This window comes from Mustelus asterias, chromosome 3 (assembly GCF_964213995.1).
Source record: "Mustelus asterias chromosome 3, sMusAst1.hap1.1, whole genome shotgun sequence".
In the NCBI taxonomy this organism is placed as follows: Eukaryota; Metazoa; Chordata; class Chondrichthyes; order Carcharhiniformes; family Triakidae; genus Mustelus; species Mustelus asterias.
Window position 1 is genome coordinate 95727750 of NC_135803.1, and position 20771 is coordinate 95748520.

General features: G+C 43.0%; 1 protein-coding gene across 1 annotated transcript in view; it reads left to right on the forward strand.

Annotated features, from left to right (window-relative positions):
- LOC144491486 (MAP kinase-activated protein kinase 2-like) overlaps window positions 1–19364 on the forward strand; it is a 127051-nt gene extending 107687 nt beyond the window's left edge. The window contains exons 6-10 of the mRNA XM_078209376.1: window positions 1544–1619; window positions 7293–7417; window positions 13128–13213; window positions 13919–13999; window positions 16714–19364. Coding sequence (XP_078065502.1) covers window positions 1544–1619; window positions 7293–7417; window positions 13128–13213; window positions 13919–13999; window positions 16714–16869 — 524 coding nt within the window. The 3' untranslated portion in view covers window positions 16870–19364. The remainder of the gene's footprint in view (window positions 1–1543; window positions 1620–7292; window positions 7418–13127; window positions 13214–13918; window positions 14000–16713) is intronic.
- Window positions 19365–20771: the final 1407 nt, after the last annotated feature.

Sequence of the window (20771 nt, forward strand, 5' to 3'; positions counted from 1 at the left end):
GCAGAGTTTATAGATCAGTGGGAAATGCATTTCATTTGTATGGAAAAGGTGTGTGCAAGTGCCACTTAAGATGCAACTGCAGAGCCTTGCTCCCAGCTACAACATTTTTGGCCCTTTCCATACATTACAAAAATAATCATTCAAATGTACTGCTGTGGCTGTAAAGCACTTTGGGGTGTCCAGAAGTCATGACATAAATGAAAATTCTTTCTTGTGTTGGGTGTGAAGCCCATGGTCCCATTCATGACACCCATTATTTTCACTCCCACTTTTCCACCGGTTTTTCAAGCCTTAGTCTCCATCTGTTTGCTTGAAGTAGAAACCATTACCAAGCCAGGGAACAGAATGATAGTTTGCTACTCTTACAGAGTAGAGATTGACACATTATGGTCCACTCCTTTCTCAATGGAGTTGGTCACTCTAACTTGATATTCTGCCACCGTCTGTAGAGATACAATTCCGGTCTCGGTTGACTGTGTGGAGTTTGCATGTTCTCCCTGTGTCTGCATGTGTTTCCTCCAGGTGCTCCGGTTTCCTCCCACACTCGTGCGGGTTAGAATCTTAGAAATCCTACAGCACAGAAAGAGGCCATTCGGCCCATCGAGTCTGCACCGACCACAATCCCACCCAGGCCCTATCCCCATACCCTTACATTTTTACCGACTAATCCCTCTAACCTACGCAACCCAGGACACTAAGGGCAATTTTAGCATGGCCAATCAACCTAACCCACACATCTTTGGACTGTGGGAGGAAACCCACGCAGACACGAGGAGAATGTGCAAAGTCCACACAGACAGCGACCCAAGCCGGGAATCGAACCCAGATCCCTGGAGCTGTGAAGCAGCAGTGCTAACCACTGTGCTACCGTGCCGCCCCAGGTTAAGTTGATTGGCCATGATAAATTGCACCTTAGTGTTGGGGGATTGGCAGGGTAAATATATGGGGTTACAGGAATAGGGCCTGGATGAAATGGTTGTCGGTACAGGCTCGATGTGTCGAATGGCCTCCTTCTGCACTGTAGGGATTCTGTGACTTACCTTAATTTCTCTGTTGGTGGGAGTGTCATCACCCACTTTTATGACAGTTTCTCCCTTTATCACCGACCTGGAGAAGTTGAGTGGGACTGAGCTCATTGCTGAGTTGAAACAAAAGTTAATTTCTAATGAGCTGATTGATCCTCCCCAAGTAGTTCAGCAGCTCAAGATATGCTATTAAGGGCCTATTTCTCAATGATGCTACCTATCAATATCTCTAGCAATCTTGAGGGATCTGCTCTAATACCATACTAGATTTATATAATGATGCACAGTGCATCATCTCGACATAATCCTTCATATGATTTCTTTTATATCTCCTGCTACACAACTATAATAATATATAATGTGACTTCTATATTAATTCTTGGAGCGCCTTTGATGAGGGAACAGTGCAATAATAATTCCATTCCCCTTAAGGATATATTGGATCATATTTTTATTTTCAAATCAGTTTGGTTTGCCTTGTCCTGGATTGCTAGTCACGTTCCCATGTGTTGTCACAGCTCCAGAGGTCCTGGGTCCAGAGAAATATGACAAGTCGTGTGACATATGGTCCCTGGGAGTGATCATGTACATTCTGTAAGTAAGCTGTTTCATTCATCTCCATTGCTTCTCTTTGCCTCCATTTCGCCCAGTATTCTCCAGGAGCCCTTTGAGTAGCCAGTTGTTATGGCAATGTTGTATGACTGTCCATGTGCTCAGTAACAAACGTTAATCGGGACAACCTGGGCTTTTCTGGATTGCCCTCACGCTGAAACTTACAATGGTTTCTATGTGAGTTAGGTGAAACAGGCAGCAGAGGCTACAAGAGAAAGTGCTGATTGGTCAGTAAGTGTTACTCTTGATTCTCTGAAACTGAGTTTGGACTAAAAAAAAGCTTAAGTAGCATAACAGGAGGGCTGTGATTTGATTGGCTAATGGAGCTGTATTAAATTTGAAAACCCATTTAAATTACTGGTTAGACATTACGTTGAGACTGAGGTAATAAGGAGATATATATATCTTTTTTTAATGTAAAAGCCAAATTAAAAACGAATTAGGTAAAATAGAGATGGAGGGTCAGGTGATGTGTTGTTCATGCATGATGTGGGACCTGATGGACCCCATTGTGGTTCCCAGTGAGCATGTCTGTAGTAAGTGTTGGTTGCTTGAGAAACTCTGGCTCAGAGTGGATGAGCTGGATTCTGAGCTTTGGATGCTGCGGGGGGGGGGGGGGGGGGGGGCTACCTGAACACTGTTCCAGGAGGCAGTCACACCCCTTAGATTAAATACCTTGCATTCGGCCAGTGGACAGGGACAGGAGGGTGTGGCTGCAAGTGAGGCAGGTAGAGGGATCCAGGAGGTAGGGTTGCAGGAGCCTCAGTCCATGAACCTGTCCAACAGGTTCGAGATTCTTGCTCCCTGTGTGGACGGGAACGGGTACTGCAGGGAGGATGAGCAAACTGACCACAGCACTGTGGCACAGGGAGCCGTTCAAGTGTGGGGGGAGAAAGAAGAAATGTAGTTGTAATTGGGGATAGTGTAGTTAGGGGGATTGACACTGTTCTCTGTGATCGAGAATCCCGAAGGTTGTGTTGCCTGTCTGGTGCTCGGGTTCGGGATATCTCATCTGGGCTGCAGAGGAACATGGAGTGGGACGGTAAAGATCCAGTTGTTGTCAGGGTCCACGTAGGTACCAATGACATAGGTAGAACAGGAACAAAGGTTCTGCTAAGGGAGTATGGACAGCGAGGAGCTAAATTAAAATGCAGAACCAAAAAGGTAATAATCTCTGGATTACTACCTCAGCCACGAGCTAATTGGCACAGGGTCAATAAGATTAAAGAGGTAAATGTGTGGTTCAAAGATTGGTGTGGGAGGAACGGGTTTGAATTCATGGGACATTGGCACCAGTATTGGGGAAGAGGGGACCTGTTCCAATGGGACAGTCTTCATCTGAATCATGCTGGGATCAGAGTCCTGGTGAATCATATAACTAGGACTGTAGATAGGGCTTTAAACTAAATAGTGGGGGATGGGGGGGTTCAGTTGTATGGAGAATTAGAAAATCAAAGTGAAAGGAGAGGGTAGAAGTGCAGGTTAATGGAGCTGAGGGCTCAGGAGAGGTTAGTAAAGTTTCCAGACCATGTAATAGAGCAGAGATATAGAAGGTGGCAGGAATCTAACCTCAGGCAGAGCAAAAAAGGTGACAAGTATGAGAAGGGAGTTGGTCAATGCAGGACTGAGGGTGTTGTACCTAAATGTACGCAGTATACGGAATAAGGTAAATGAGCTTGTTGCGCACATTGAAATTGGCCGGTACGATGCTGTGGGCATCACAGAGACGTGGCTGCAAATCAGGTAGGTAGTGGATCCCAAGAAAAGAAATTTGTGGAATGTCTGAGATGGTTTTTTGGAGCAGCTTGTGACAAAGCCTAGTAGGGAACAGGCAATTCTGGATTTGGTGATGTGTAATGCGGCAGACTTGATTAGGGAACTTAAGGTGAAGGAACCCTTAAGGAGCAGTGACCACAATATGATAGAATTTACCCTGAGAGGGAGAAGCTGGAATCAGATGTAACGGTTTTACAGTTAAATAAAGATAACTACAAAGACATGAGAGAGGAGCTGCCAGAGTTGATTGGAAAGGGAGCCTAGCAGGGAAGACAGTGGAACAGCGATGGCAGGAGTTTTTGAGTTATCCAGGAGGCACAACAGAAATTCATCTCCAGGAGGAGGAAACATGCTCAGGGGAGGACGAGGCATCCATGGCCGATGAGGGAAGTCGCGGACAGCCCAAAAGCAAAAGAAAAAGCATACAAAGTGGCAAGGATTAGTGGGAAGCAGGAGGATTGGGAAGCCTTTAAAAGCAAGCAGAGGACAACTAAAAAAGCAATAAGAGGGGAGAAGATGAAATATGTGTAAGCTAGCTAGTAATATAAAAGAAGATAAGAGTTTTTTTTCAATATATAAAAGGTAAGAGAGAGGCAAAAATAGCCATTGGACCACTGGAAAATGAAGCAAGAGAAGTAATAATAAGAAACGAAGCAATGGGAGAGGAACTGAATAATTACTTTGCATCAGTCTTCACGGAGGAAGACACCAGCAGGGTGCCAGAGCTCCAGAAGAGTCGGGGGCACAGGTGAGTGTAGTGGCCATCACTAAGGAGAAGGTTCTGGGGAAACTGAAAGGTCTGAAGGTGGGTAAATCACCCTGGACCGAATGGACTACACCCCAGGGTTCTAAAAGAGATAGCTGAGGAAATTGTGGAGGCATTGGTGGTGATCTTTCAGGAGGCGGGGAGGGTACCAGAGGATTGGAAAGTAGCGAATGTAACACCGCTGTTCAAGAAGAGAGAGAGAGGCAGCAGACAGGAAATTATAGGCCTGTTAGCCTGACTTTCAGTCATTGCTAAGATTTTAGAGTCCATTATTAAAGATGAGATCGCAGAGTACTTGGGAGTGCATGATAAAGTAGGACTGAGTCAGCACGGCTTTGTCAAGGGGAGGTCATGCCTGACAAATCTGTTAGAGTTCTTTGAGGAGGTAACAAGGAAGTTGGGTAAAGGAGAACCAGTGGACGTGATTTATTTAGATTTCCAGAAGGCCTTTGACAAGGTGCTGCATAAGAGACAGTTAACAAAGTTAAATGCCCACGGTGTTAAAGATAATATCCTGGCATGGATTGAGGATTGGCTGACTGGCAGAAGGCAGAGTGGGGATAAAGGGGTCTTTTTCAGGATGGCAGCCGGTGACTAGTGGTGTGCCTCAGGGGTCAGTGCTGGGACCACAACTTTTCACAACATACATTAACGATTTGGAGGAAGGAACTTGAAGGCACTGTTGCTAAGTTTGCAGATGACACAAAGGTATGTAGAGGGACAGGTAGTATTGAGAAAGCAGGGGGGCTGCAGAAGGACTTGGACAGGTTAGGAGAGTGGGCAAAGAAGTGGCAGATGGAATACAATGTGGAAGAGTGTGAGGTTATGCACTGTGGAAGGAGGAATGGAGGCATAGACTATTTTCTAAATGGGAAAATGCTTGGGAAATCAGACTCACAAAGGAACTTGGGAGTCATTGTTCAAGATTCTCTTAAGGTTAATTTGCAGGTTCAGTCGGCAGTTAGGAAGACAAATGCAATGTTAGCATTCCTGTCGAGAGGGCTAGAATACAAAAGCAGGGATGTACTTCTGAGGCTGTATAAGGCTCTGGTCAGACCCCATTTGGAGTATTGTGAGCAGTTTTGGGCCCGTATCTAAGAAAGGATGTGCTGGCCTTAGAAAGGGTCTAGAGGAGGTTCACAAGAATGGTCCCTGGAATGAAGAGCTTGTATGAGGAACGATGGAGGACTCTGGGTCTGTACTCGTTGGACTTTAGAAGGATGAGGGGGGATCTTATTGAAACTTACAGGATACTGCGAGGCCTGGATAGAGTGAACGTGGAGTGGATGTTTCCACTAGTAGGAAAAACTAGAACCAAAGGGCACAACCTCAGGCTAAAGGGATGATCATTTAGAACCGAGATGAGGAGGAATTTCTTCAGCCAGAGAGTGGTGAATCTCTTTGCCGCAGAAGACGATAGAGGCCAGGTCATTGAGTGTCTTTAAGACAGAGATAGATAGATAGATTCTTGATTAATAAGGGGATCAGGTGTTCTGGGGAAAAGGCAGGAGAATGGGGATGAGAAAAAAAAATCAGCCATGATTGAATGGTGGAGCAGACTCGATGGGCCGAGTGGCCTAATTCTGCTCCTGTGTCTGATGGTCTTATGATATCGCCAATGGAAACTTGCACCCATATTACACTACACAAAATGTAAAAACCATGCAAAGTGTGTAGAAATTAATATAAACAATCCGGGCCAGAGGAAAGTGTGGAATACGTACCAGCTTCCTCTTTTAATTTACTTTTTATCATATTGATGAAATGAAAATAGAAGTTTGAAGCTTTAAACTGACATTTATTGCTTTAATCACAGCATGTTGCAGAAAATGCAATTATTGAAGCTTTCCATTTCTGAAGATTGGCGATTCCAGTACCATTCTGAGATATTAAACATGCTGGCAAGCAGAATTTTTAAAAAATGCTATAAAACGCCACAATTAGCCAACATATAGTCCCACTGTAGCTAAAATGTTTGGCTGCAAATTAAACCCACTTAGAATGAAGGTAACTTCAGGGGACGTTCATTCTTTGGTGTTGTACATAGACCAGGGCTAGGTTGATGAGCTAAGTTAATGAGTTATGTGGGATTTTGGTGGAAGTAACTAATAAGCAGCGCAACTAATCAGGAAAATTTGTTCAGAGAGACGTTTCATGTATAATTCGGTATAATCATAGAATTGCTACCGTGCAGAAGGTGGCCATTTGGCACATGAGTCTGCACTGACTCTCTGTGTAAGGTGTTTGTGTGTGAGGGAGAGTGAAGTGTTTGTGTGTGGGGGAGTGGGAGAGTGAGAGTGAGTTCTACGTGTGGGGGAGTGGGAGAGAGTTGTTTGAGTGGGAGAGTGAAGTGTTTGTGTGTGGGAGACAGAGGGCTCTCATTCACCCTCACCCCCACAAATCGGCATTTACTGGCACCCCAACGCACATTGGGTGAGTGTAAGTGAGTGAGTACCCTGAGACTGGGAGCCAGACACACAGTATGACCCTGGCACACTCTAATGGTCATTTTTATTATTTTTTTAAATGATCAATTTATTTCTTTTTTTGTTTTGCTCAACAAGTTGTTTCTTTGTTTCGTGCCTCAACGTTGTTTTAAAATTCATGTTCAGTGTTGTGCCAAACCTTATCTTTCCAAAATTTACTCATCAGCCCCTTGAGTGAGAAAAGAATGGAAATGTGCCCCCCAATCCCCCTCACCCACCCACATGAGAAAAGGTTGGGCAAACCTGGAGGGCCAAAGCTTGTATCCATGAGGCTCCTAATCTCTAGGATCAGTGTTAAGGGCTGACCAGAGGGGCGGAAAAATATTTAGCCAGGAACTAACACCAACCATCACCCACCCAAATCCAGCCCTTGATAACGCCTCTGCTTCTGACTTTGACTGCAAGATATATGCAAAGTGAAAACAGGATTTGGCTTATTGCTCTGCTTTCTGTGCGCACACATATACACACTAATTAGCCACTTGGGTGCGGTACTGGAGGGTTGGCAGTACCTGTGAACCAGTTCCTCTGTAAGGTCCTTGAGAGGAGATGGGGAGTTACTGGGGAAACGGAACAATTTGCCCCTGTACATGGTTAGCAAACTAAACAACATACCTGTGCCTGCAGGCTGTGTGGGTATCCTCCGTTCTACTCCAATCACGGCCTGGCCATTTCTCCTGGGATGAAGAAGAGGATTCGAATGGGGCAGTACGAGTTTCCAAACCCAGAGTGGTCAGACGTCTCCGAGGAAGGTAACTGGATTCACTGAACTTAAACAAAGGCAAAAGACTGCAGATACTGGAATCTGAAACAAAAACTTAAAATGCTGGAAAAGGTCAGCAGGTCTAACAGCATCTGTGGAGGGAGAGTAAAGCCAATGTTTCGAGTCAGGATAACCCTTTGTCAGAGCTAAAGGCCTAGTGTAAAAATAAGTATATGAAATAATAATAATGGACGAATAAGATGAAAAAAAGAAATGAAATAAAATAATTGGAGATGGAGGAGAGAGTTCATACTCTGAAGTTGTTGAACTCAATGTTCTGTCCGGAAGGCCATAAAGTGCCCAATTGGAAGATGAGGTACTGTACCGCCAGTTTTTGTTGGGCTTCGCTTGAACATTGCAAAAAGCCAAGGACGGACATGTGGACAGGTGAGCAGTGTGGTGTGTTGAAATGGCAAGTGACAGGAAGGTCTGGGTCCTGCTTGCAGATGGACCGCATGCTCTTTAGCTCTGATGAAGTGTAATCCAGACTCAACGTTGGCTCTATTCACTCTCCACAGATGCTGTCAGTCCGACTGAGCTTTTCCAGCATTTTCTGTTTTTGACACGGAACGTGAAGCCCATTGTCTCCATATTGTATTACCTACTTTCTATAGTTCAGCTGGTGCTGAGTCAGGTGCAATTGAGCAGGTTTCAATTGTCATCCTTAGCAAATGTTCCATTCAATGTTCATTCATGTTTTTTTCCATTTTATTAATATTTAGCAAAATTGTTCTCAACAGAGCCATCATTTCTTGTCTGTGTTAAAGAATTAACTTAATAATTAACTTAATTCTTAATAATTAAGAATTAACTCACTGAATATAAGTAAGATCCATTAAGAACAAATAAAGTAAACCAGCGAGTCCCTATATAAAGACCCTCCTCTATTAAAATTTCACAGTTGGCGCGATAGTAAAGTAATTTTCTATAATAGTTCTATATTCATTATTTTCTATTAAGCAATCTCAGGATTCAGAGAAAGAGATTAATGACATCTAAGTATAAGTTAATTTCCTATTTATGTGAGTTTGATGCAGAATAAAACTCCATTGGACTCAATAACTGGTATGTTACTGGTTTCTAACGTGTACTGTACTTTAGAACCATAAAAAAGTTACGGCACAGAAAAAGACCATCCAGCCCATCGTGTTTGTGCCGTCTAAAATATAAAAACTATAACCGCCTGTTCTAATCCCACCTGCTCTGTAGCTTTGCAGGCTTCAGATACAGATCCAGGTATCTCTCAATGAGTTGGGGGTTTCTGACTCCATCACCAAACTAGGCAGTAAATTCCAGACACCCAGTACCCTCTGAGTGAAGGAGTATTTCTTCATGTTCCCTCTAATCCTTCTACCAATCACCTCAAATCGATGTCAACTGGTAACTGACCTCTCCACTAGGGGAAACAAGTCTTTCCTGTCTACCCTGTCTAGGCCCTTCCTAATTATGTACACCTCAATCAGGTCACCCTTTACCTTCTCTGACCTAAGGAAATCAACCCTAGCATATCTAATCTCTCCTCATTGCTGCAGTTTTCAAGCCCTGGCAACATTTTTGTAAATCTGCTCTGCACTCTCTCCAGAGCAATTATGTCCTTCCTGTAATGTGGTGACCAGAACTGTACACAAAACTCTGGCTATGGCCAGTGTTTTATACGATTCCATCATTACATCCCTGCTTTTGTATTCAGTACCTCACCCTATAAAGGAAACTATTCTATATGCTTCCTTGACCATCTTGTCCACCTGTCCTGCCATCTTCAGGGACCTGTGGACATTTATTCCAAGCTCTCTCACTTCCTCAACCCCTCTCAATATCCTCCCATTTATTGAGTATTCCCTTGCTTTGTTTGTCCTCCCTAATGGATTATTTCACACTTTTCCAGATTGAATTCCATTTGCCACTTCTCTGCCTACTCACCCAAACCATTGATGTCATTCTGAAGTCAACAGCTATCCTCTTCACTATCAATTACATGACCACTTTTTGTCTTATGCAAATTTCTCAATAGTGCACCCCACATTTAAGTTTAAAACATTAATATATACACCAAACAGCAAGGACCCAACACTGCGCCCTGTGGAACACCACGGAAACTGTTTTCCATTTGCAAAAATATCCATCTATCATTGCCCTTTGTTTCCTGTCACTGAGACAAATTTGGGTCCAACTCTTTAGCATGGCCAATGCACCTAACCAGCACGTTGGCGCTCTTCACCTTCTCCTGTATTCCATGCGATCTCACTTTCCTGACCAGTCTGCCATGTGGAACCTTGTCAAATGCCTTATTAAAATCCATATAGACCACATCCACTGCACTACCTTCATCAATCCCCCTTGTTATTTCCTTAAAAAGTTTATTTAAATTAGGAAGACCCGACCTTCCCCTTAGAAAAGCATGCTGAGGATCCGATTAATCCATTCCTTAAGTGACAGTTTACACTGTCTCTGAAAATTGATTCAAATAACTTGCCCATCAGCAAAGTCAGATTGACCAGCCTATAATTTTCTGACCTATCCCTCACACACTTTTCAAATAATGTTACAACATTCTCAGACCTCCAATCCTCTGGTACCTCACTTGTATCTAGTGAGTTGAAAAATGATCCTCAGGGCATCCACTATTTCCTCTCTGGCTTCATTTAACAGCTTGGTATACAATCCAAATGGCCCTGGTAATTTACTCCGCCTTCAAGTCTGTCAGTCCCTCCAGTACTTCCTCTCTCATTATGCTTACTGTATCTAATTTTTCACATTGCTCCTCATTAACTACAAGGTGTGTATCATCCCTCTCCTTTGTGAAGAGAAAGATAAAGTACTCTTTAAGAACCCTGCTCTCATCTTCTGCATCAATGCATAAGTTACCTTGTACATCCCTGATAGGACCTTTGTTATCTTCCTGTTCTTAATGTACTGATAGCAACATCTTTGGGTTGTCCTTGATTTTGCCTGTCAATATTCTTTCATATCCACTTTGTTTTTCTGATTTTGTTTTTTTAGATGACCTCTGTATTTTCCATATTCCTCGAGGCTTTCTAACGTATTTTTTTGTGACTGTTACAAATTTTCTTTTTCTGCTTCATGTTACCCTATATGCTTCTAGATAACCAAGTTTTGACAGTATCACTCATTTCTTTGTGGTGACATAGAACCATAGAAAATTACAGCTCAGAAACAGGTCTTTAGGTCTTATCTGTGCCGAACCATTTTTTGCCTAGTCCCACTGACCTGCACTTGGACCATATCCCTCCACACCCCTCTCCTACATGAACCCATCCAAGTTTTTCTTAAATGTTAAAAATGGCATTTACCACTTTATCCGGCAGCTCATTCCACACTCCCACCACTCTGTGTGAAGAAGCCCCCCTAATATTCCCCTAAACTTTTCTCCTTTCACCCTTAACCCATGCCCTCTGGTTTTATTCTCCCCTAGCCTCAGTGGAAAAAGCCTGCTTGCATTCACTCTATCTATACCCATCAAAATCTTATACACCTCTATCAAATCTCCCCTCATTCTTCTACGCTCCAGGGAATAAAGTCCCAACCTATCCATGTCTACACTGTGCCTGTAGAATCTCACTTTTCAATGCCTCCCACTCAATTGTCACTGATTTTCCTTCAAGTAGCAGTAATCAGCCCACTTTTGCCAGATCATCTCTCAGCTTCATTAACTTTTTCTTTTCATAATTTGAATCTTTTACTCCTGTTCTAACTTTGTCCTTTTCCATAATGTCCTTTCCATAATGATGCTAAATCTAACAGTACTATGGTCACTCTCTCCAAAATGGTTCCCCACTGCTACTTAATTCACTTGTCCAACTTCATTTCTTAAGGCTAAATCTAGAATTGCGCCCTCTCTTGTTGGACTTGTTGCATGCTGGCTAAAAAGTTCTCTTGAATGCTGTTTAAGAATTTTGTGCCCTCTTTTCCCTTCACACTGTTTGTATTCCAGTTGATGTCCAGGTAGTTCAAGTCCACAACTATTACTACTCTATTGCTTTTGCACTCAGAAATGTGCCTACATATTTGCTCTTCTATCTCCCCCTCACTATTTGGGGGTCTTTAGTATACTCCCAGCAGTGTGGCTGCCCCTTTTTTTTCAGATCCCAGCTCAACCCACATGATTTCATCTGATGCTAAATTTAGTACATCATTCCTCTCAGCTTTGCCAGTCCTGTTCAGGTGTAGACCGTTCTGCTTGTAGAGGTCCCACCTTCTCCAGAAATGGTCCCAATCTGATGCCCTCCTTCCTACACCAGCTTTCCAGCCATATGTTCAATCATTCAATTGCCCTGTTTCTATCCTCACTGGCATGTGGGACTGGGAGTCATTCTGAGATTACTGCTTTAGAGGTCCTGATTTTCAATCTCTTTCAGAGTTCAAAACCTGCTTTCAGGACCTCGTCCCCTTTCATACCTAAGTCACTGGTACCAATGTAGACCATGATCTCTGGCTGATCACTGTAATAACTCCATGGAGGCAAAAGTCCTGTCATCAAGTTACTTTATTTACACCATACATCTGTGCAAAGCCAGCTCTCCAGATGCTCCCTGCTGAATGCAGCCTGGGAGACTGACACATCTGCTTTAAATAGGGAGCATGAGACTCCTTGATTTAACCATCAGTTAGAACTCATCAGGTATTTCTTTTCATACTCTAGTAAGCCAACCTCATTAGCCTGGCTGAAGTCATCACAATCACCGTCCCCCATAAGAATGTCCTGCAACCACTCTGTAATATCCTTGTAACCTGGCATTAGGAAGGCAATGTACAATGCTGGAGTCACATTTATAGACACAGAAATGCCTTTTGTTTTCCTGATATCCCCTCTAAGCCTCCTGCCCCTTACCTTAAGTCATTGATCCCTCCACCAAGGGCAAAAGTTTCTTTTTGTCTTCTCTATCTATACCACTCATAATTTTCCAAGGAAAACAACTCCAGTCTATCCAATCTCTCTTCATAGCTACATCTAATCAAACACTGCTTCTATCCAGCCTGCAAAACATGCTTTTTCAGATTTTAGTTAAGTCCCTCGATAGCAAATTGCCTTCCAGTGTGAATCGGAACTGAACAAATCAGCAATGCTTGTGTTCCTTGCACCTGGAGATCCCCCTCCTTTTTAATATTCCATTTCAAGCTGGCTCGGCCAGAATTTATTACCCATCCCTTATTGCCCTGTTGGCTGTGGGCCTCCCTCAAAAACTGGGAGGTATTTGATACAAGTTGCTAAACCATTTCAGAGGGCACTTGAGTGAGAAGCCACATTGCTACAGGCTGGAGCCACAGCCTTGGTAAAGGACAGTAGGTTTCCTGTCTGAAGGACATCAGTGATTTAGTTGGATTTCTTTTTACAATCTGACAGCTTCATGGTCACTTTTACTGACACCAGCATGTTTTTATTTACAGATTTTAAAAGCCAAATTCAGATCATCAAGCTGGGATTTGAACTCACGTTCCCTGGACTATTTGTCCAGGCCTCTAGTAGCTATCCAGAGACCAACACTGTGGAGTGTATGTAGGGGGACCTCGTGGAGCCTTTGCTACAGTCTAGTTCCCTCTCTGAATTGTCATGTCTCTTCACTCAGGCTTCCATTCAGTAACTGCAATTAGGAAGTAGTGTTTGTTCTCTGTTTGCAGGCTTGAATTGGTGTATTGATGGTGGCCACTACTTGTAACTGTTAAATTTCCTTTCTGCGCAGTGAAAGATCTGATCCGCCAGGTGCTGAAGACAGATCCCACAGAGCGAATGACGATCACCGAATTTATGAACCATCCCTGGATTAATGTAGGTTTAGGCAAACTCCAGCCCTATGTTCAAAACACCACGATCCAGTGTGGCTTCATAGGATTGATACCGTACTCTGCATTTTTGCGGGAGATTATTTGAACTCTGCTGTTGTACTGGTGTATCTGAGAACTGAAGAGCTGTCCAATTGAAAAGGAGTGTCTGTGTGTGAGAGTGCGCGCGTGTGTTCATATAGAGGGTAGTAATGATTTATAGATAATAACATCATGACCGGCTTGGGGTATGACTGTCTTTTAGTTGTGTATACACCACTACAGAAGAGAGACTCTAACATGGTTGTAACAGGACATCTGTATCAAATGTTAAGTGCAGAAAATGCACTCCACTATCCAGTTTCCGCCTTCCTGCTAAAGTTGTTTTCGGTCCAATTCAGGCTTGTCATTTTTCAGTCTCAGCCAGACTTTCAGGTACCAGTGTACGCCGAAATTATAAGCAGGTTAGAGCAGGAAAGAGTACCGGTGATGGAGCACCAAGGTTGAGTCTGACCCTGTCCTCAACAGACATCCTGTCCAGATGTTTCTGCGTAGCAACCAGGAGCTGGTGCCCTGGCCAAGTGGTTCCTGCTTCCCAAACAGGCCAATGTAGCAGCCTTACTAAATTAATGGTAACATTTGAGGGGACTGTTGTACAAAAAAAAACCTGCTGTAGAGCAGCTTATGAAAAAATCATTCTTTGTACTTTCAGCAGTCGATGGTGGTTCCTCAGACTCCACTACATACGAGTCGAGTGCTCCAAGAAGAGAAAGATATGTGGGAGGAGGTGAAGGTTAGTGTGTTCTCACCCATTATCAAACACAGGAATATAATGTACAACAAAAGGGTGCACTGTTATGAAGAGCATGGATAGGAATAAGAAGAATGATCCTGCATTTATATAGCACCACTGGTCAAAGTTTCTAGTCCATGGTAACCCCCAGGATGTTGTTTTATTTATTTATTTTTTTAATGTCATGAGTAGGCTTACATTAACACTGTAATGAAGTTACTGTGAAAATCCCCTGGTCGCCATACTCTTGTGCCTGTTCGGGTACAATGAAAGAGAATTTAACATGGCCAGTGAACCTAACCAGCATGTCTTTTGGGCTGTGGGAGGAAACTGGAGCACCCGGAGGAAACCGACGCAGACATGAGGAGAACGTGCAGACTCCGCATAGACAGTGACCCAAGCCGGGAATCAAACCTGGGTCCCTGGCACTGTGAGGCAGCAGTGCCCGGTAATGCCATTGAATATCAATCACCCAATGTCAATCACACAATCACCCAAGGTTTAATCAAACCTGGTCCTGGCACTGTGAGGCAGCCGTGCTAACTGCTGTGCCACCATGCTGCCCATTTTAATTCCATTTTTTGCCATGTGCTGATTTTATTTTTGTGTTTTCGCTTTTGCACAGAGCTGCCCTTTATTCTGCCGTTAACACTGCTCTGGATCAATGTTTTGTTTCTTTACTACAACCATTATCACACCCTTTGCCTTTTGTTCCAGGGCATCTTTGTCCTTTCATCTCTCCCACCCTCTCCTTCTCCTCCACTCCACCTTTCAATTACGTAGAACCCATCTGTGGTGAACCATCGATGGTTCCCACTAGATAGTACTGAGCCAGGGTCTGGCCAGTACTACAAGTATGTATATATGTTGCTGTTGGGGTTAGGGTTGGGTTGTTACACCTTGTATTATAGTTATTGTGGTACATCCCAGTCGGGCTCCGCCTCCTGGGAGAGGTATAAAGGTCTCTGCTCTGTCTGGGACCCCTCAGTCTGGGATCGTGTATATAATTAGTAGCTGCCTTGTTACAGCAAATAAAAGCCTTTATTTCCTGAGCATCAAGCCTCGTGTGTGATAACGCGCATCACCATCAAATTTCTACCCTTCAGTTCCAATATTCGACACGAAACATGAACTCTTTCTCTCTGCACAAATGCTGCCAGAACTGAGTTACCAGCACTTTCTGTTTCTACTTCAGATCTCCAGTATTGTAGTTACATTGGGATAGTCAGGGCTTTACTCAAGAATAAACATATCTAGGATAAACGACCTACTTAAAAAAAACAACGTATGTGGGACGTGCAGAGCAAGAACTGCTAAGATAAAGAACTAAAAATGCAACTTAAAATTACACAATCTATACCATAGAAACAGGCTGGCTGTTTAACTCCACAAGACTATATAGATGATTGTCGTCCACACAATTCCCCTCCCATCAAATTCCTCTTTCCAACCTGTACTCACTTCTATCCCATATATGCAACAAACATGCCCTGAAATGGGTTAGTGATTGTGTATCTGAGGAGTTGCAAATGGTGCTGAACAATCATCAGTGAACATTCCCACTTCTGTCCTGATAATGGAAGGAAGGTCAATGATGAAAGCAGCACCTTCATGAAGGTGGCCGGGCCCAGGAGACGACCATTCAGTGTATCAGTGAGTTCCTCATTCCTGTTGCTCTCTGAATTAGATCAACAACAACTTGCATTCCTGTAGTGCCTTGACATGCTAAAACATTCCAAGGTGCTTCACAGGAGTGTTCTCAAACAAAATCAGACAGCAAGCCACAGAAGCAGATATTAAGACAGAGTTTCTTAAGAAGCATCTTAAAGGAAGAGAGAGGGGGAGAGATTTGAGGAAGGAATGCCAGAGTTCAAGATGTTAGCTGCTAATAGTGGAACAATTAAACCAGAGGCTGAAATTTTCCAGGACCTTCCAATCCCGCCAATAGTGACCCCACCACAGGTTCCTTGGGGAAAACCCATTGACAGTGGCGGGACCGGAAGATCATGGGTGGACTGCCTCCGCCACCACAAAACATACCGTGAGCAGGTGAGGTGGAAAGTCCCATCCAGGGATACTCAAGAGGCCAGATATGCAGTAACATGATATCTCGTGAGGGTGTAGGGCTGGAAGAAATGACAGACATAGTGAGGGATGAGGCTATGGAGAGATTTGAAAACAACAAGGAGAATTTTAAATTCGAAGCATTGGGTAACCAATCAACAGAAAAATGAAATGGAAGGGGCAAAGCTTGTCGAGAGAATGGAAAGTAATGGCTAACACAGGAGAATCTTGGGAAGGATCTTTGCAAAGCTTCACTCAAATGGTTGTGAATCTTTGAATTCTTTACCCCTCAGGGTTGTGGATGTTCCATTGTTGAATATATTTAAGGTTGGAACAGACAGATTTCTGGTCTCGGGGAATTAAAGGATATGGGGAATGGGTGAGAAAGTGGAGTTGGAGCTTAAGATCAGCATTTGTTGTATTGAATGGTGGAACAAGCTCGATGAGCCATGACTATTTTACACCAGTGGTCACCCCTTTAAACTAAACCCATCGTTAGTGTAAGACAATGTCATTTCAAACCATTTGTGTGACTTTTTAAAAAAAGAATTGCTGCTGGTAATTTCCATTTTAAAACACAGATTTTACAGAAACCTCGGCACCTAAGATAGTTGTTTGCTCTAATGCAGTGTTCCACACTCTGGTTTTAGGATGAAATGACAAGTGCACTCGCCACAATGCGTGTCGACTACGACCAGGTAACGATTAAGGACTTGGACAAAACCAGTAACCCCCTCTTGAATAAGAGGAGAAAGAAGCAGACCTCGTCAGCACGATCCTCATCAGCCATCTGCAGCAATCAATGAATGGAGGAACAACAGGACAGGATATTTTTTAAACAAAAAGCTTCTAAAACTCCAGCACAGCCAATTCAACCTGGATAAAGGCTGGAGGTTCTCAACATCACAGAGGATGGTTTCTATTATCATTGACAACACATCTGGGAAAGAGAGGACCACTCAGCTGTGCCCAGGATCCCAAACCCCTTCCTTTCCGTACTGCTGTTTTGCTCCTTTTGTTATGAACAGTGTTTTATCCTGGTGTTTTAATTAAGCTCAAACTTTGCAAGGTATTGATGAAAGAAAGAGGGAGGAGGTAAGCAATGATGTTGTGTCAGTGCTGCATCCTCTCTTGAGTGCTAAGTATTCTGTAAACTGGACGCACATATCGCCCACAGGACTTGCATTTGAAATGCCATCTGTGGTCAGTGGGTATTTTTAGACTATAGAATTGGTGGCTACACCCACCAGCAGCCTGGTGTATCCTGGTGGAGCTGCAACAGAAACTCCAGGCACTGAACGACTTGTCTATAAAGTAAACATGATAACAGGGAGGAAGTCGAGACTTGTGTAGGATGAATAGTCACTGGCAGCAAGTACCATGAGGCAGTTGCCAGTGTGGAATCTCTATCCCACCAAGAGCCTTCAGGAAAGGAGTGGGATAAAACAATTGGTACACTGTAAGGGTCAGAGATGTAGCTAAGGCGTATCGGTTAAACCACCACAAACAAAGGGTGATGATCCAAGGTTTGCTAAGGTACTACTGGGTAGAATGTGAAAATTATTTTTGAAAATGTTCTGCTAAATCGTAGGCAAGGCAAACTTTCAGTCAGATTACACAGGCAATTTTTTTTATTTGTAATTAAAATTGCCACCCAGTTGCCCCGATAACTCGAGGGTTTTTTAAAAAAAACTTTAAAGCACCTTTTGTGACCTTAAGAAGCTTCTTTCAGTCGGTGGAGCAGTTTTGAATTGCAGTCGCTGTTGTAATGTAAGAAATATGGCAGCCAATGCTCACCTCAAGCTAATTCCACCATTCAATGAGATTGTGGCTAACATTTGACCTAATTCCATATATTTGCCTTTGTACCGTATCCCTCAATGCCTCCGCTTTACAAAAATCTATCAATCTCAGATTTAAATCAGGAGTTGATCGAGCATTCATTTCTAAGTTCCAAACTTCTTCTACCCTTTGTATATAGGGATGATTTCCAATCTCACTCCTGGGAGGTCTGGCTCTAATTTTTAGCCTCTCCCACGTAGCCCAGCACCCACCCCTCCCTGCCACACAGCCAGCAGAAACTTCAGTTTCTGAAGTTTCCTATCTTGGAAACTTCAATTAGATCACCAGGGAATGCAACCCTAGTTTGAGTGATCTCTTCTGAAATTTAATGCATGAAGTCCACATATCATTCTGGTAAATCAACATTGCACTCCCATTAAGATACTCCTCAAGTGCGGTGTCAGGAATGTTCACAGGCCTCCAGGTGCAGTATAACCAGGACTTTGTACAACTGGAACATGACATATATACTAGTTCTCCAGCTTTCCCTGAGCTTTTTTTGATTATTTTTGGCACCTATTCCTGATGTTTAATGATCTATGTACCTGGATCTCCCAAGTCTATTTGGAACTCCTCTGTTTCTAGCGCCTCATCATTTTGAAAATATCCTTTTTGCCCTTTTTTGGGTTCAAAGAGGATGATATCACATTTGCATTGAAATTCATTTGCCTCAGAGTGGGAGCAAAGAAGCCCGAGTGTGATGAGGTATGGCTACTGAGGGGAAAGCAGGGCCTGCTTTTAGTTGTTTTTTCCAGTTCTAGAACAGGGCTTCCCCAACCTGTGGGTAGTGACTCAGGTGAGATTTTGGTGATCTCTTAGGCAGCAATGTCCACTGTGGAGCTCCAACCGCATGTTAATCACTGTGAAACCCCTTCAAATCCTTGCGATTTTAATGGTAGAAACAACCAATCTTTGAGATATGATTCCTGCTCCAAAGCAGCCAGTGCAAAGGTAGGTGCTTTTTAGTTAAAAACCCTACACTTCAAAAAACCCCATTCCCACAGGTCACTACTCCACCTACAGGTCACTCTCACGCCCCCCCCCACCCCACACTCTGTCAGGTTTTTCATCCTCCCCTCACAGCTCTCTCTCTCCCCCCCCCCAACCATAGGTCTTCCTGTGCCCCCCCACTCCCACAGGAAAAATGAGCAAACCAACAATGGCACTGTGGAGTATGGGAGTACTTGTGTAATGATACCCCATAGCAAAGGATTCCCAAGGTGAGACAACATTGATAGAATTTCATATTCAGTCTGAGGATAAGAAATTGGAGTTAACTAAAGGAAAATACAAAAATATGAAGGAGAAATTAGAACATTAGTAAATTAGCAAGAAATACAAAAAGAGACAGCAAAAGCCTCTAGAACAGTGGTTCCCAAACTTTTTTCACTGGGCCGCGCTTTCGGAATAAAAATTTTCTCACGCCACACCGAATCTTTTATTGATAAGAAATACATTCAAAAACAAAAAAAAACAACTCCTAGCAGTGCTTGATTCATAACATAGAACACAACTACTTTATATGATCATGGGACATCCAGAAAGTATAAAACAATGCTTGTTTAAACCATGTTTAAATGTTTCTTTTATTGTCCTTGAATCTTCCCGCCACACTTGCCATCCTCTCTCACCGCACCAGTGTGGCGCACCGCACCCTTTGGGAGCCACTGCTCTAGAATTAGAGAGTTGAATGTGTGGCTCAAAATTGGTGAGGAAGAAATGGATTTTAATTCGTGGGGCAACTGGCACCAGTACTGGGGAAAAGAGGGTACTGCTGGGATGATCTTCACCTGGACCCCACTGGCTAAATTGTGTAACTCTGACTGTAGAGAGGATTTAAAACTAAAATGGTGTAGTGTGAGATGATTGGCGGGGTGTTGGTGTTGGTGCGGAGGGTTATCAAGGGAAAGGACAAGCAATAATGTAAGGTGGTGATACACATGATAACCAGTATGTAACAGGATGGGACAGGGTATGAATATAAATTTGTACCAACAAATAAGGTCAGGGTAGGGAAAAAGGATGAAAAGACAGAACTAAAAGCTCTTTATCTGAATGCACACAGCGGTCATAAACAAGATGGATGAATTGATACCACAATTAAAAATAAATGAGTTTGATATGATAGCCATTACAGAGACATGGTTGCACCTGAATATTCATTGGGATTTGACATTTCAGAAGGACAGGAAGAAGGATATTGTGGTGGGATGGCTCTGTTAATAAAGGATAAGATCAGTATGGTAGTGAGAAATGATCTTAGCTTGGAAGATCAAGATATAGAAACCGTTTGGGTGGAAATAAGACGTAGCAAAGAAAATAAATCACTGGTGGGAATGGTGTATAAGTTCCCTAACAGTAGCTACATTGTAGGACAATATCAATCAATAAATAATTACAGATTGTAAGAAAGGTACTGTGATTAGCATGGGAGATTTTAATCTTCATATAGATTGAGGGAATCAAGTTGGCAAAAATAACCTGGAGGATGATGTCATAGTGTATTCAATATGGGAATTCCCAACCAGGGAATAAACTTAAGACCTGTATAATGAGAGCTCATAGTAAAGGATTTCCAAGATGAGAGTGATCATAACATTGATAGAATTTCACATTCAGTCTGAGGATAAGAAACTAACGTCTCAACTTAAATAAAGGTAAGTAGAAAAGTATGAAGAGAAATTAGAGCATGAGTAAATTAGCAAGAAATATAAAAAAGACAGCAAAAGCTTCAAGTTTGGAAAAAGTATGCATTAGTCCCTTAGAGGGTGAAACAGGGGAATTAATAATAGGAAACAGAAGTTTTGAACAAGTATTTTGTATCTATCTTCACAGGAGAAGACACAAAAACATTTCAAGAATAGCA